Source organism: Theropithecus gelada, chromosome 15 (assembly GCF_003255815.1).
Source record: "Theropithecus gelada isolate Dixy chromosome 15, Tgel_1.0, whole genome shotgun sequence".
NCBI classification, from domain to species: domain Eukaryota; kingdom Metazoa; phylum Chordata; class Mammalia; order Primates; family Cercopithecidae; genus Theropithecus; species Theropithecus gelada.
The window spans coordinates 62,985,908-63,001,112 of record NC_037683.1 but is presented as its reverse complement, the minus strand read 5'-3'; the positions used below and the strand labels follow the sequence as shown (position 1 = coordinate 63,001,112).

The window sequence follows — 15,205 nt, the reverse complement described above, 5'->3', positions numbered from 1 at the left end:
ATTGTATCCATGCTCCCTTCCAACTTCAAACTCAATGACTATAAATATCAGTCATTATTTTAGTTTTAGGAAGTTTACAACAGCCTCCTAAATACATGAACAAATTCTAGGAATTGTCTGAAATCAACAGAGAACGCAACCAGTGGCATGGAGGGGTCTCAGGAATATCTCACTCCACACATCTGTCTATTTTTTGGTTCTCATTCTGTTTTCCTTTTGTTCCCACCACCTTTTTTCTTTAGTTTCCCATCTCATGTTTTGTTCCTCCTTCTTACACTCACTGACAACATCCACTGGCTTCCATGGTGATGGATTAATTCATCTACTAGTTCTTGAGACTGGAGAGATTGTTGACATCTCGCCTATACTCTTCAAAATAATTTTTATGTTTTTATGGCTTTTTTGCTGATTCTAAGTGCTAACTTAGACATGTTGATAAGTTAAAAGACTATAATGAAAACAATGAACTCACTAATAATCCCCAATGCCCGCAGAGAACCTCTCTTAATGCTTTTGCTGTATTTCTTTCCAGTCTTGTCTATAGCTCATAACATAATTGAGATCATACTTTATACAGTAGATACTTGGCATAGAATAATTTGGCATTCTTGGTTTTCATTCTTCTAAAAGCAAGCCTGAATATCCATGACACATAGTAACTCAACATTGTGCTGAGGTAGGAATTTAAGTCCACTGGACTATAAGACCAACAGTTGAGCCTTGCTGGCTGCCCAGCAGTTTCATCCCAAGAAGGCTTTGTTGCTCTCTGCAGGTATCATTTACACAGTCATTTTTCTGAAGTGATAAAACACTTTGTTTCCTGGCCAAAAGTTGTCTCAAACAGGGAGCCAAAATTTAATCCTTATAAGAGAAGTGAAGAGAAAGTAAAGTATAAAGATTTAATGACTTTTAGCTAAAATTAATAAGGTTTTTCATTAGTGACTCAGAGCTATGACATCACTAAGCCCATCATATGCTCTGTACACAGTGTATTACATGTTCTACTGGTAGTCCCAATGGGCATTCCCAGAAGTCCAGAGACATACCTCACCTGCATGTGAGGGATCTAGCACATGTTTATTTTCTGCTTCATACATTTAACACTATGTTCTGTGTGCTTTCCCATGTGACTAAGACATTTAGGATCTAGTCAAATGTAAAATCCTCTCTTGTGCCTACCATGGTATAATCAAAGCTTCTGTCTTACACTGGGGGAAATTTTTTTGGAATTTGTGCAATGATGTGTGGCATTTTTACCTCCTGGGTGAAAGGTCAGGTCCATCATGTGGCCAGAAAGCCTCAAAGTATAAGCCCTGTGGTTCAGCAACAACTAAAAAGGGATAGCATGAATTCAGCTAATAAGCACCTTGACGTTTTCAAAGCAGCTTTAGATGTAAAACATACAACATTTAGCCTTACATATCTTAGTCTGTGAGACAGTGAGACAGTTAAGGCTGTCTGGAGGAATTTGTGCAAGTTACTCTTTGTGAGACAATAAGAGAAGCACCTTTGCAGATTTTTTTTTTTTTTTTTTGGGCACAGACCTTTGTTTTCCCTCCAAGGCAGTAATGAAGGGGGCTTAAATTGGCAGGAGGTGGACAAGTGAAAAAAGCTCTCACTCATCACACTATCATGGCCACAATTATTAGCAAACAAATCTGTTTCTAGCTGAAACTGCATCCAGATTCCCCCTTCCCTCAAGGAATTCAGAGCAACAGTCCTAAGCAAATGCCCAAACTTGTATACACCAAGCGGCAATTCTTGGCAAGTTCAAGTGAACTTTTATTTTTTTTTTTGTCCAGCTCCATTTAGTTTCACAGTAAATTGCATCAATTATCTCTGGCCAGGAACCAAAAAAAAGTCTCAATTAAACTCCAGTGCAACTATAAAGAAATACTCTGCATTAGAACAAGTGGTATATGTAGTAGGCATGTAAAATCGTGATTCTCACACTAACTTGGTGACCAACTAGTCAATGGCAATATAGCCTGATGTTTAAGAGTGGGACCTTTGGCATAAAATGTCCTGGCTTGAGACCCTGGCTCTGTCACTTACTAGTTGAGTAGACCTTGGCAAATTCCTTATTCCCACTAAGCCTCAGATTTTTCATCCTGTGAAATGAGGATAATAACAATACTTACCTCATAAAGTTGTCATGAGGAATACATGGCATAATACATTTAAAGAGCTTAGCACAGTGCCTGACTCATGATAAGCACTCAATAAATGTTAGCTGCAGCAGCTATAATGACTAAGATCATGGTTATGATGATGTTGATGTTAGCTCAGAGAAACTCCTAAGCTCTCTAGAAATCAGCTTTCTCATCCATAAAAGGAAAAGACGGAACTCTAGAATTCTATATGGGTCTAGAAAGATGGTTCTCTATTGTGGTTTTAACACCAGGAGCTATAAGTCCTAGGAAAATCTGATCTTGAGAGTAAATCACATTTATCAGATGTTTTAAATATAATGATCACAAGAAATTAAGATAATTGGCAACTCCTGACGTCTCAGTTCACAAGTGTCTGATAACGTCTACTTTACCAGCTGTGAGACATTGCCATTTAATTTACATGGGATTTAGGCCAGGTATGTCTCCAGAAAAAACTCAGTGTAGGGACAAGAAAATGGTTGACTTATTTAGCAATTACAGTATAATGAAATGTTTTCTTAATTATGGAGGTCTTTTAGTTTTATTACAGTAAGTAAATGATTTAGAAAAGTAACAACTTCTTACCTTTTGATGAACCTCATTTAAGTATACTATTTTGTGCAGTAATCAGTAAATAATAAGAAAAAAAACCCATAAAATCCCATTTCCACATTTATGTATTATTCATAATGAGATAAATGAAGCAAAGTTAGGGTGCTTGTTAGAATGCATGATCATACCCTTCCCATGCATGTAGATACACCACACGTCATCAGACAATTACATAATCAACTATAACTCAATTACCTGGGAAATTCCATTTTCTGCAAAGCTGGATCATCCCTAATAGTAATATCACTTCTTATGGTACACTTTAAAGCTTTTAAAAGTGTAATTATTTGTGTAATTCTTTTAATTGGCCTGTGAGTTAATAGAGTAGGTATTGTTACCATCCTCATTTTTAACTTCAGTCCGTCCGTTTGTAGCCAAAAGACTTTACTAGCTAAGTAACTTCTTATCTAGGCCTGAGTTTTGCCATCTGTAAAATAAATATAATATTCCTGTCAGAGAGTAACTGTGAGAATTAATGAGATAACATATGTAAAGTCCTTAGTAAGGTGTCAAGCACTCACCAAACATCAGCTATCATGATTGAATTGAGAAACAGACTGGTAAAACAACTTGCCCAATGTCACTTCTGTTTGAAGTTTATAGGGTGCCTTCACATCCATTATCTTATTTAGTTTTACAATCCCTAGGTTAGCGGGTCAGGGGTTGTCACCTATATTTTACAGATGAAAAAACTGAAGCTCAGAGAGGTTAAGTGTTAGAGCCACTTTGCAAAAGCAAATTGGGATGTGGATCTAAGTTCTTCCAGTTCCACAGCATCTCTACATACAGACAGGCATAAAGGCAGGCTACCTGATCCCTGGTGCAGCATTCATGCCATCGAATCCCACAGTCATCCTTGTTCTGCATGATGCCTTCAGCAACCTGTAAGATCTGGTTCCAACCCAACGTAGAACAGCACAGCCAGCACAGAACTGCTAACCACACCAATGCCAAGTCTGGGTGTTTGAATTGACCACATACCCAGGTTACACAAGCCTCTTTCATGTAAGTGTAAATACTGATGTTTACTCAAATCAAACAATGGCTAAATCACTCAGTGTAGAAAGAAGTAAACAAAGGCCGAGGAAATATTAGTCCCACTTATTTAAAAGCAGTTCAGAAATTACATTCATTAATACCAAGAATGTTTAACCCCAGAAATGTAGATGTGAGGAAGTGTTCAATGATTTGACCCAAAATATTAAAACGCTTCAGTATTTAGTTTATTACAGAAAATGAACTTGTGTCTAAAAAACTGTTTTCAGATCTGCATAAAGCAGACTCCTTTTGATCTGATTTCAGTGGAAGCCCAGATAAATGAATGTTGCTGCTTAGTTTATGGTTTTTAAAAAATGGTACCTAATTATAGAATATTTTCTATTTGCAGGATCCTAACTTGCCTCTGTACATGTTAGGGAAGTTCTCTGTGTTTTAAGAAGTCATGAAGTGTTACAGGAGGAGAAATTTTGAGAGAATTATCTTAGTTCAGTGGTTTTCAAGCTATGGTCCACTAAGCTCTGAGTTCTACCCTCAGTAGCCACTAGGAAGGGGCAGGTAAGATAGAGTCCAATAGCATGGGTTTCCAGGCACCTACTCTTACTTCATCTTAAAACTTCTGATCTCATCCAGTACTTAGATTTTGCAGATGGCCAAACCTTGATGTAAGGTACTCAAGGTAACATAAAAAGAAAGTAGCAGAGAGGAGTGCTGACCTTCCAACTCCCAGCCTCTCATGTGATCCTTTTCCTCATTATGGCTAGATCCTCTGTGCTTTGCTACTCATGAAATAGTAAAGTGCTTTTATCTCTTCCAACTTTTTATTATTTCTCTTCTGCACTCTTCTAAACTGTTGCTTAGAAATAGACTGGTTTCTATTGCCCTGAGGTCATCTAGAGAAGATGGAGCACCATTTTCTATACAAGAGACCCTTCTACTACAGACAATTTTGTTCATTTTTTAAAAAATATAGTCACCTATTTTGTGAAAGGTTCTGTGCTTGGTGCCATGGCAAAGGTAAAAATGAATAAACTAGAATCTAGGCCCCCACAGTGTCCAGGGCAGGTTGAGTTGTCCAAAGCAGCGTGGTATCTGAAAGACACATGAGAAAGAGAGAAAAGAAGATCTTTTAAAAAGCTTTCAGAGTTATTTCGGGGAGATAGCCAATGAAAAGATACAGAGGTAACCTAAGCAGGATAGAAGTACAGTCACCAATCTGTCCTTTCTCTGCTCACATCAGGCAATCACCCCTGCTTGCCAGAACAGCCTTCCTAAAGCGCCAGACCACTCTCCATATCAGACTGCTCTCTCTCAAAGATGGCAGGGCCAGCAAAAGGCAAGGCGTGGGACTGAATATGTGCACAACAGTAGCAGTTAGGGAGTTTCTTTCCCTCCTTTCCTAACTAGCTTTTAAAAACTTGTTTTTGCTTTTTTGTTTTAATTTTGGATGGGGTTGCGTTACTAGCCTTTGCATCTGCACACTGATGACATAAGTTCACTCAATGGTTATTTACTAATCACCTGTGTGCAGAACACTGTCCTAAGAGATGCAATAAAGAACCAATATAGCTTCTGACTCATGGTGATAAACTAAAAAAAAACTTGTGCAATAGTTAGAAGTTAGTACAGTTGGCCCTCAGTATCCATGGGGGATTGGTTCCAGGACCCACCCCATCCCCACCTCCACAGATACCAAAAGCCACAGATACTCAAGTGTCTTCCATATATAAAGTGGTGTAGTATTTGAATGTGACCTATATACATCCTCTGTGTACTTTAAATCATCTCTAGATTATGTATAGTACCTTATAAAGTGTAAATGCTATGTAAATAATTGTTATACTATAATGTTTAGGGAATAATGATGAGAGAAAACATCTGTACATATCCAGTACAGATGCAACCATCCATTTTTTTTCTTCAAATATTTTCAGGCTATGGTTGAATCCATGGATGCAGGACCCATGGATATAAAGGGCCAACAGTACACAGTTAAAAGTGAGGAGAGGAGTTAGTATTACGGGTGTGGAGAAGAAGGATAGAGAATTTCTGGCTAGATGTTAAGAGAGAAAATAGGCAAGAATTTAGGAGAAGTAGCATTCGACTAATAAATTTCGGTGGGCATTATGGAACCACGTGAGTTGTCTAAATGGTGAAGTGAAATATTAGGTGCTTTGGCAGCAGAGTAGACTGGATTGATTTGTTAGGAGACTGGTATGAAAGTGCCTGAACTTGTGTCAGGAGGAGATCTACTTGTCAAACATTGCTGGTGTTGCGATGACAACTGGAAGAACTGAGTGGTGAAGATAGCCCCAGTGTACAGTGGATAGGAGAATGGCCATGTCTGAATGGTAGTCGTGATCACAGGAGAAGAAGCAGGGCCAAATAATTAATTGTCTGGGATGCACTGAGCTTGAAAAGCCTAGAGCACATCTAGTTATCAGGAAGTCAGAAATGAAGATTTGCAGTTCCAGAGAAGAGGCAAGAGGTCCTGAGAGATTCACTGAAAGAAACCCTTGAAACCATAAAAGGATCTGTTTATGGCTCATTTTCATTATAAAAAGAACAGAACTGGCCGGGCGCAGTGGCTCATGCCTGTAATCCCAGCACTTTAGAAGGCCGAGGTGGGCGGATCATGAGGTCAGGAGATTGAGACCATCCTGGCTAACACGGTGAAACCCAATCTCTACTAAAAATACAAAAATTTAGCCAGGCATAGTGGCGGGCACCTGTAGTCCCAGCTACTCAGGAGGCTGAGGCAGGAGAATGGCATGAACCCGGGAGGTGGAGCTTGCAGTGAGCCCAGATCGCGCCACTGCACTCCAGCCTGGGCGACAGAGTGAGACTCCGTCTCAAAAAACAAGAAAACAAAACAAAACAAAACAAAAAACCAGAACCCCAGTAAATTAGGTGTCCATGGACTTAACTACTTTAGGATTTTTCTTGTAAAGAGAGATGTATCACAATAGTTAAATTCTACAACTGATCAGTGTGAGCCCAATTTTGGCTTGTTTTTTTGTTGTTGTTGTTTTTTGTTTTTTAACACTGGGGACTCTGTTCTAAAGTAGCATCTTAGATCACTTCTGCACAGACTCAATGATCTTGAAATGACACATGGAATTTGAGGTGATGGCCTCATTTCATCCACTTACATCATAGTTCCAAAGTTTCTGTCTTTTGCTTTCTTAGATTTGAATTTTTTCATACTTGAATATTCTAATTGTTGTGATTGTAAAAGATAATATAGAAAGCTTAGAAAACAGAAAAACATTTAAAAAGAAAGCAAAAAATACTCATAAGCCAAACACCAATAACTAACCACTGTTGAGTTTTTTATATATGTGTGTACACACATATATGCATGTATACATATGTGTGTACACACATATATGCATGTATACATATGTGTGTACACACATATATGCATGTATACATATGTGTGTATACATGTGTCACAGGAACACACATATGCAAGTTATGAAAATGCATAGATATGTATGCCATCTATATATTTTCTTAGTATTATAGATCATATCATACATTCTATTTCATAGTCAATTATTTTAGTTAACATTACATTTGAGCATTTTTCCATGTCATTAAAAATGATTCAAAAACCATTATGTCCATGTGCTGCATAATGTTTCATTATATAAACTTGTCATAACTGAATCATTCTCCTGAATTGTCACTGGACAATTCAGTAAGACATGTATTTTTAGAGGATGAGGTGGGATGCCTTTTCTACGTATACCACAGCACTCCAGAATGATCACTTGCTCATGCTCACCTTCTCTTCTTACCACCACAACCCCTGATGATGGCGATATTAGATGGAGTCATGTTACTGCCAGTGTAAGAGAAACAATGTAAGAACTGTGAGCGTGGTGGTCAGCATAGTGAAGGCAGTAGAGAATGAGTTTTACCCCCAAGCCAACTGTTTCTTCTATCTTTTCCCTTTGTGATCATTTTTAAAAATCATTTTTGCCTCCTTCACCACACCCCACATATTCAGATGCATGTCTGAATGCATGCATATACGCACACACACCCACATGGAGACCTAAACATGGGGAGAACTTCTTAAAGTCCCGAAATTACATTATTTTTCATTATTATTTATGATTCGCACTTTGCCTAAGAAAAAAAAGTAAGCAATAGGTAAGCAATAGGAAGTTAACTTCAGGCAAGCTTGCTTCCCCCCAGTAACAGTGTAGTGAAAGGCTAGGGCCATGACATGAACCCCAGAGAGAGCTGAGCCCGTGCACACGAATATGCATTAGCAGGACTGGACAGAGCACCATTGTTTTGATATCTTTCTGTTTTCACAGGTGCTATAGAGTCATTTTATGAGTCTTCACCATGACCCATGTCATAGAAGACAAATATAGCTATAGTTTTGCTGAATCCAGGTTTCAAGCTCCTTGTTCAAACAAAAACATAATTTCTAAATCGGTCCAAAGCAAAGTTCAATGTCTTGAATTTTGTACACTCTCCCTTTTATTCTCCTTCACTTCAGCTTGTCTCCTTCAATGTTACTGTCTCCATTTTAAATATCATCAGCTGATAAATCAATTGACAGAGATCTGCAACAGTTTATTCTAATATTGAAGATGACAAATTACAGCCATAAATTTTTTCGGGAGAGAAGTCTATGGTATGCATTTCTGCATTTAGAAATTGATGTAGCATGAATAAAGATACTAGAGTAAGGTAAAATATAATTTCAAAGTCATCTTAATTTATTCCTTAATTGACTACTATTAGATAACAGTGTATGTACAAACTTACTAGAAAAACTCTGGAAGATGATTGGCATTCTTTAAAATATAGTCCTTTTAGAAAAAAGTTCCCTTTATTACTAGATGTAAAAAATGATTCTTACTAGATATTAGAATGATTCTAACATAGGGAAGGATTAAGCTTTCACCTGATTTCTTATCTGTCAGAAGGTAGAAAAAAATAGGATGGTTAACTCAAAAAACAGAAAAGGTTAAAGACTGTTCGTTTCATTCTTGTGTGAAGAACTGTAGGATTTTGATCATGCCCAAAAGGCAGCATCCCATTTCTTATACATTGTTACTGAAGGTTAATACACACACATGCACACACACACACACACACACACACACACCATGAAAATTCTCCCACAGAAATGAGTATAAAAAAACTTATTCACACAAATAAATACCGAAAATTTAGTCATGTAAAATAAATAAGTTAGTACTCCAATGACTTGCCCTCCTGCAAATAGATATCCATCTTAATCACTTTGTTTCCTATTTTTTTAAAAACAAAATTTGACTTCTCTCATGTATCCCCTTACCTTTCAGTACTTTCTTCAGAAACTCTGCAGGCCCCTTTATCCCCCTCTCTCTCCTTCTTACCTTTCATCATCTCCAGCCAGTGCTGTTTTTATCTTTGTGATCCACACTCATGGCTCACTCTTTCTACCCAAACACCTGGATTTGCTAGCCATATTTTTTTAACCTACTATATCATCTTATATCAGAGGAATGGGTAAAAATGGAAGTCTTTATTTATTTAAATATAAAGATAAACATATTTATATTGAATATATAGATATTATATAGATATATAAATATATATACATCCATCTATCCCAGAGGCACAGATAGAATACATGAGTTCCTTCAATAGCTTTCTATCTTTTATCAGTTGCAAAATAAGCATCTTCCACTTATGCGCTACCATGCTCTACATCTGTGCATCTCCATCTCCCACTCTTGATGAAGGTGCTGTTGCACTAGTAGTCTTATCCAAAAACCATGAATCATCAGTCTGCCACAAACTGGACGATTAGGCCTCTGGAGGGACCCACCAGTCTTACCAGTTGGAGACTTTAGTCGAAATCAGTGAAGTAGCTTAGAGTAGTTTGTTGGGATCCTAAAGGCCTCCAGGAACTTCCACACGGCCTATGATATGTCTTGTGGATCCTGAGCAGTCACTCTGTCTCTAAACCTCACAGGTTTCCCAGGGTCCTAGATGTACTAACAAGCCATGACAATCACAACCATCACTGCAATAGCAGTTAACACTGTATAATATTTCATAGACCAAAAAACCCACTTTTCATAATATTTCATTTTAACTGCCTACCTTTATTTTGGTAGGAAATTTCCCTTTGCTAATAATTGCCTACTATGTTCAGTAGTTTCCCCCTCCCCTTATAAAATACCCAAGTGGCTACTTTCCAGGTATTAGTGAAATCCCTAGATCTGCCAAGAGAAGAAATCTAGCTAATGCAGTTACGTAGTATTGTCAGTTCTGAGGTACATGTTCTCTGGCTTGAATAGCTCTCTCTTTCATCAGAAGTGAGACAGTTACTGTAATTGCTTGGCGAGCATCTGGAAGTAACATGAATAATGATGATAATAAGAATGACCTCATAGGATGTATAATTTGGGGATTAAAGAACATTTACAACCTTATTGTGTCATAGTTAATGATGAGGTGCCAAGTTTTCTTGCCACCACCCTTTGCAATGGTATTTCCTGCTTGAATCAGAGAACTAATTATAGTAAATGGTGTCCTTTCAAAGAACTTGCCCCATCCTAAAGCATATGCTGGCATAAAAATATAAAACTGTTTTAGTGTTGTTTTACAGATACAAGTTATTAATGTTATTTTGCATTTGTATTAAAAATTTGTATAATGTAATCATTTAGTGTTTATTTTATTGTGTGTACCTTCTACTCAGAGGGTTGGCATTATTGTTCCTAACAGTGACGGATACAAGCAGATCATGCCTTATGACCTCTACCATCCCCTTCCTCGGTACGTAAATCAATCATCCTGATGTTAGAATTAGCAAATTAGTCTTCTGCTGCTTATCGATATATATAGATATACATATACAAAGAGAGAGAGATTATATGTTTTTAAGATGGTAGATGGTATATTTTGCAATCCATCCTGAGTTCTGCTTTTGTATAATACTAGCCTGCTCAGACTGTAAGCTTATCATTCAAAAACCATTTTAAGGTAGAATCAAGTTACACTGGAGTGAACACAGTAATTCACTCTGATTAGATACAGTGTATGGGTTTATGTTATGTCTTTCTTTCCCTCCCTTTGTTCTTTTCTATTTTTCCTCTCAATAGGACCCTAGTCATTAAAGCACTGTTGCTAACTATTAAACAAACACTGCCTAAAGTATTATTGCACTACCACTAACATGGAATTCCAGATGTGGTATTATTCTGCATAGGGGCTTTAAATGTCCACTTTTGATTCAAAGAAATTATAATTAAGTACAAAAGGCAAATTTTTATATTCTAATTGTTCAAAACATTTTGGGGAACATTTTTTCTAAACAAAATTCAGTGTGCTGCATTGCTTTTTTAAAGTTCAGCACTTTTAAAAACTAGAAAAAAGGTAATGAAAGTAATTCAGGAACTTTTAAAAGAAATTGTTCCCTTTATAATATATTCATAAGAAAACTGGAGAAGCTGAAAAATCCGCTAGCTACTGAGTGTGTTGCCTGCATTGGAAACAGCTCCACAGAGAGCAGAAATTAGAGTTGGGATTGAAGTAGATCTATGGTCTATTTTCTTTGCTTATTTGGCCCTCAGGGAATCAGCTGCTATTTAGAACCAAGGGTTTAAATCAGATCATGAATGATTGGAGTAATCCACAGCAGCCTGCTCCATCTCAAGTTAAACCAAGCCCAGAAAATAATTTTATTTTGAACTGTAAAGATTTGATGGAAAAATCTCCAAATACCTAATGAATTAGAATCCAAATAGAAGTCCCTTGAGGTCATCTAGTGCAACTCCCCATTGATGCTTCATTCTCCCATTCCTTCTCCAACAATCACAACCATATACCACAGATATGTTTAATATATATTTACACAAATATGCATTCACATATTCAATGCATATGTATTCACACATGTATATACACATCTATCGATGTTTATATAATACATATATACAAGTGAAAATTGTCATCCAGCATCTACTTAAATATGTCTAGTGACTGGCAGGCAACTCACTTTTCACCTAAAGATCACATATAGGAAGGAATTTTACTACATATACTTCTTGTTTTTCTTGTTATTTTTAATTCTTTCACTACGTGACTATGTCATTAGTCAGCTCCCTCCTACTTTCCTATGACTATATTGATAAAGACAATAAATGTCTTCACAATGTTCCTAATGCATCATTTTTCTGGTTTTATCCAGAACTCTTGTCCTTGAAAAAATTTTAATGAAAATAGCAAAGATTAATTTAACTGAACCAAGATTTCCTTTGGTTTCAATTTGTGTATCTGTGAACTAAGTGTTCATAGGATATACGTATCTGTTTGTATGAAAGCCATACATTTCATTATTTCACGATAAAGGTAAAGTTGGACATCAGGAGTAAGCAACATCAAGTTTATGTTTTATGTAATGACAACTCCTAGATTTCTGTTTTATCTGTGATCTCTCTTGTTTATATTTCTCTGGCATAACTAATGCCTTTATTAGGTTAAAATTGATTTCTTATAGGTTGGGATTTTCTCCAAATGCCTAAATCCCAATGATATATTAAAACGATCCTCCTGGGTGTGTGTTTGTACTATGTCCTTGTATACACTCTTGGCATATCTATGTATCACAATGGGTAAGAACAATAAACTTTATTTCTTACCCCTTTGTATGTCTGATACTGAACTAGTTATAAAGTTAGATATTCAGCTATATTGACAGACTGTTAGTAAATGGAAGCTATTTTTACAGCTGTGTTTTCATTCATAAGAAGAATTAAGGCTCAAAAATGGTTCTCGAATGGCAGCTACCTACTAATCAAGGCAATTTCAATTATTTAAATGGGGTTAAGAACACAAGTATAGATATAAAACACAATTAACATATTTTTACCTTGTTCTTTCCTGCTTTCAGCCTTTGACTGTAACACATATCTGAACATAATATGAGGATGTAGTCTGAATAATCGTAATTAATATATGTCACTCTTGTGCATCCTGCTTTATTTGAGAATTTCTTAAACACACTGTGTGTTTAAAAAAATTAAAGGCCAAAAGAGTTTAAATGTATGATATATAAATTCATTCAATGTTCTCCAGGATAAGATTCTTGAATATGTCTTTTTTTTTTTTTATTCCAAGCACTTACCTGGTTACCGTCTTCAGATCTCCTGATCTCTCTCAGCTTTTGTTACGCTTTCTTTAAAGCACACAGACATGTTTTACTTCAAGATTCAACAAAACCCTGTTATTATACAAGGATTCACATGATAATTTTCTACACATAGAACTGTAGTTGTATGCTGGAACCATAGTATAAATTTTTGAGATAATATTAGCCTCATTTGTCTTTCTATGATCACGAACATTGAAAAAGATACTTACTGCTATGTGTGAAATTACACTATGGTCAGGTCCAAGTGCTGAGACAGAAATTAATCACTCTCCCTTCAGTGGGGTCAAGCTTGAGAATTTTAGAGTACCAATTAGAAAATGTGTTCTTTTATGGCATCTTAATATTCTAAGTGATTAAATGTACATTTAAAAAACATATTCCTACTTCATTGTCAGGTCAAATCTAATGTGAATACATACTTACATATTCAACCCAACTTCAATCTGAATCAGGCCTGTTATTCATCTCCAGAAGGAAGCCCTGCAGAGATTTGTGTGGAGACAAAGGAGAATTTGTCTTACCCCTTGGGAAGAGAAACTCTCTACAGAGCTACTTCATTCTCTTGAAAGAGATCAGAAGGTCTCCCAAGGGCCAAACAGAGGGCCTCAGTTTCCCCACCATGACATTTTCTTATGTGTCTCCTGGGGAAATACACGTAGGAAAATATTGTATCTGGCAGCACGTCTTGGCTTTTGGCAGTGGAGATAACAGTTGTTGCCTAAACTTTAACAGTGTAGAGAAAATGTGAAGGAAAACCCTTTGTAACTAGGAAAAACACATGATTCAGGCTTATGCAGAAGAGAAATCAAACTCACAATGTACACAGAAAACTTGACTACAGAATAATTAATGTCTCGATGGTGTACCTGTGCAATATTTTAAAATTTTAACTATTCAAATGGATCAACCCGGTGACATTTTGTTTCTCTCATTAAAATTATATCTCTCATAATTCTAAGAGAAATCTTAAATCTCCCTAGCAATCCTCATCAATAAGCAGAATATATGTAAAAAAGATAATCTCAATTCACTCAGTCCCAATGTTTCTGTTTTTAGAAATTCTACATTCTCTAAAGCTACAGGAGGAGAGAAGAGAATTTGGCAAAGATATCTCTCTGCATCTGGGACCTAATGCTTCAGAACTGTTTAAAGCTCTGAAAAAAAATCAGTGGAAGTCTCTTAAATGTTTTGACATATTGTTATTTTCTGCCCTACTTAACTATGTATCTACTTTCAGATGCCATTAGCCTTCCAACCCAAACCAAACTTCTTCACAGTTCCAAGAGTTATTTACTGGAGGAACTCTAACTACCAGTATCCCTGAACAGTTAGGGAATATGTAGATAATATTAACACTTCTGCTCCTCAGCTTAATAATGATAGCACAGTTTGAACATCAGAATTGTGCTGAATCTATGTGGTCCCAAAGCTGACGATTGCAGAAGCAAAGGAGAGGGTCTTTTGTTTACCTTCATCTTTTATGAGCTTCTTCTATTAAAAAAAAAAATACCTAGAAGTTAGTAATAAAGTATTACATTGAAAATAAAAAGTATCTGCAGGTGCAAACCATTAGTGTTAACTGAGTATACCACTTTAGTCTTGAGATGGATACTTAATGGGTTTAATGAAAATAAATTTTATATACACATATCTTGAAACTATGGGAGAAGGATAGAACTACATCCTACATCTTCTGAGTAGGTTACAGACAGCACAGATATCCTTCTGGACAGCTCTCAGAACTGTAATGGCTTACATTTGTGTAGAGCTTCACGGTTTGCAGAGCCCTTTTGCCAGTGTTGAATCCTTCTCTCTCACTCATCAGATTTCAGGCAATAGATGGCTTTTGGTTCTCTGGACCTTAGCCTTTCAGAACCTGATTTTACCAGTAGGCACGGGGAATGGGTTGGTCGACCGGTCACTGAGGAGGCTTAGCAATGTGCATGTCTGCCCTGATGACTCCCCTTGCTTCTGTAGGTGGGAGGCCACCCCATGGACCGCGTGCTCCTCCTCGTGTGGGGGGGGCATCCAGAGCCGGGCAGTTTCCTGTGTGGAGGAGGACATCCAGGGGCATGTCACTTCAGTGGAAGAGTGGAAATGCATGTACACCCCTAAGATGCCCATCGCGCAGCCCTGCAACATTTTTGACTGCCCTAAATGGCTGGCACAGGAGTGGTCTCCGGTAACTGTGCCTTCTTTCTTTGTTCATTAGGAGAGTAAGTCCACTCTTCCCTCTCATCATCATGGCCCCACCGGGTACCCTGAGCAG

At 37.1% G+C, this 15,205-nt stretch overlaps 1 protein-coding gene across 1 annotated transcript in view; it reads left to right on the top strand.

The window, feature by feature from the left end:
* The window catches only part of ADAMTSL1 (ADAMTS like 1), a 425,354-nt gene that overhangs the window by 188,210 nt on the left and 221,939 nt on the right, over nt 1–15,205 (top strand). Inside the window, exons 10-11 of the mRNA XM_025359517.1 lie at nt 10,509–10,559; nt 14,914–15,118. Of these exons, the coding sequence (XP_025215302.1) occupies nt 10,509–10,559; nt 14,914–15,118 (256 nt within the window). The remainder of the gene's footprint in view (nt 1–10,508; nt 10,560–14,913; nt 15,119–15,205) is intronic.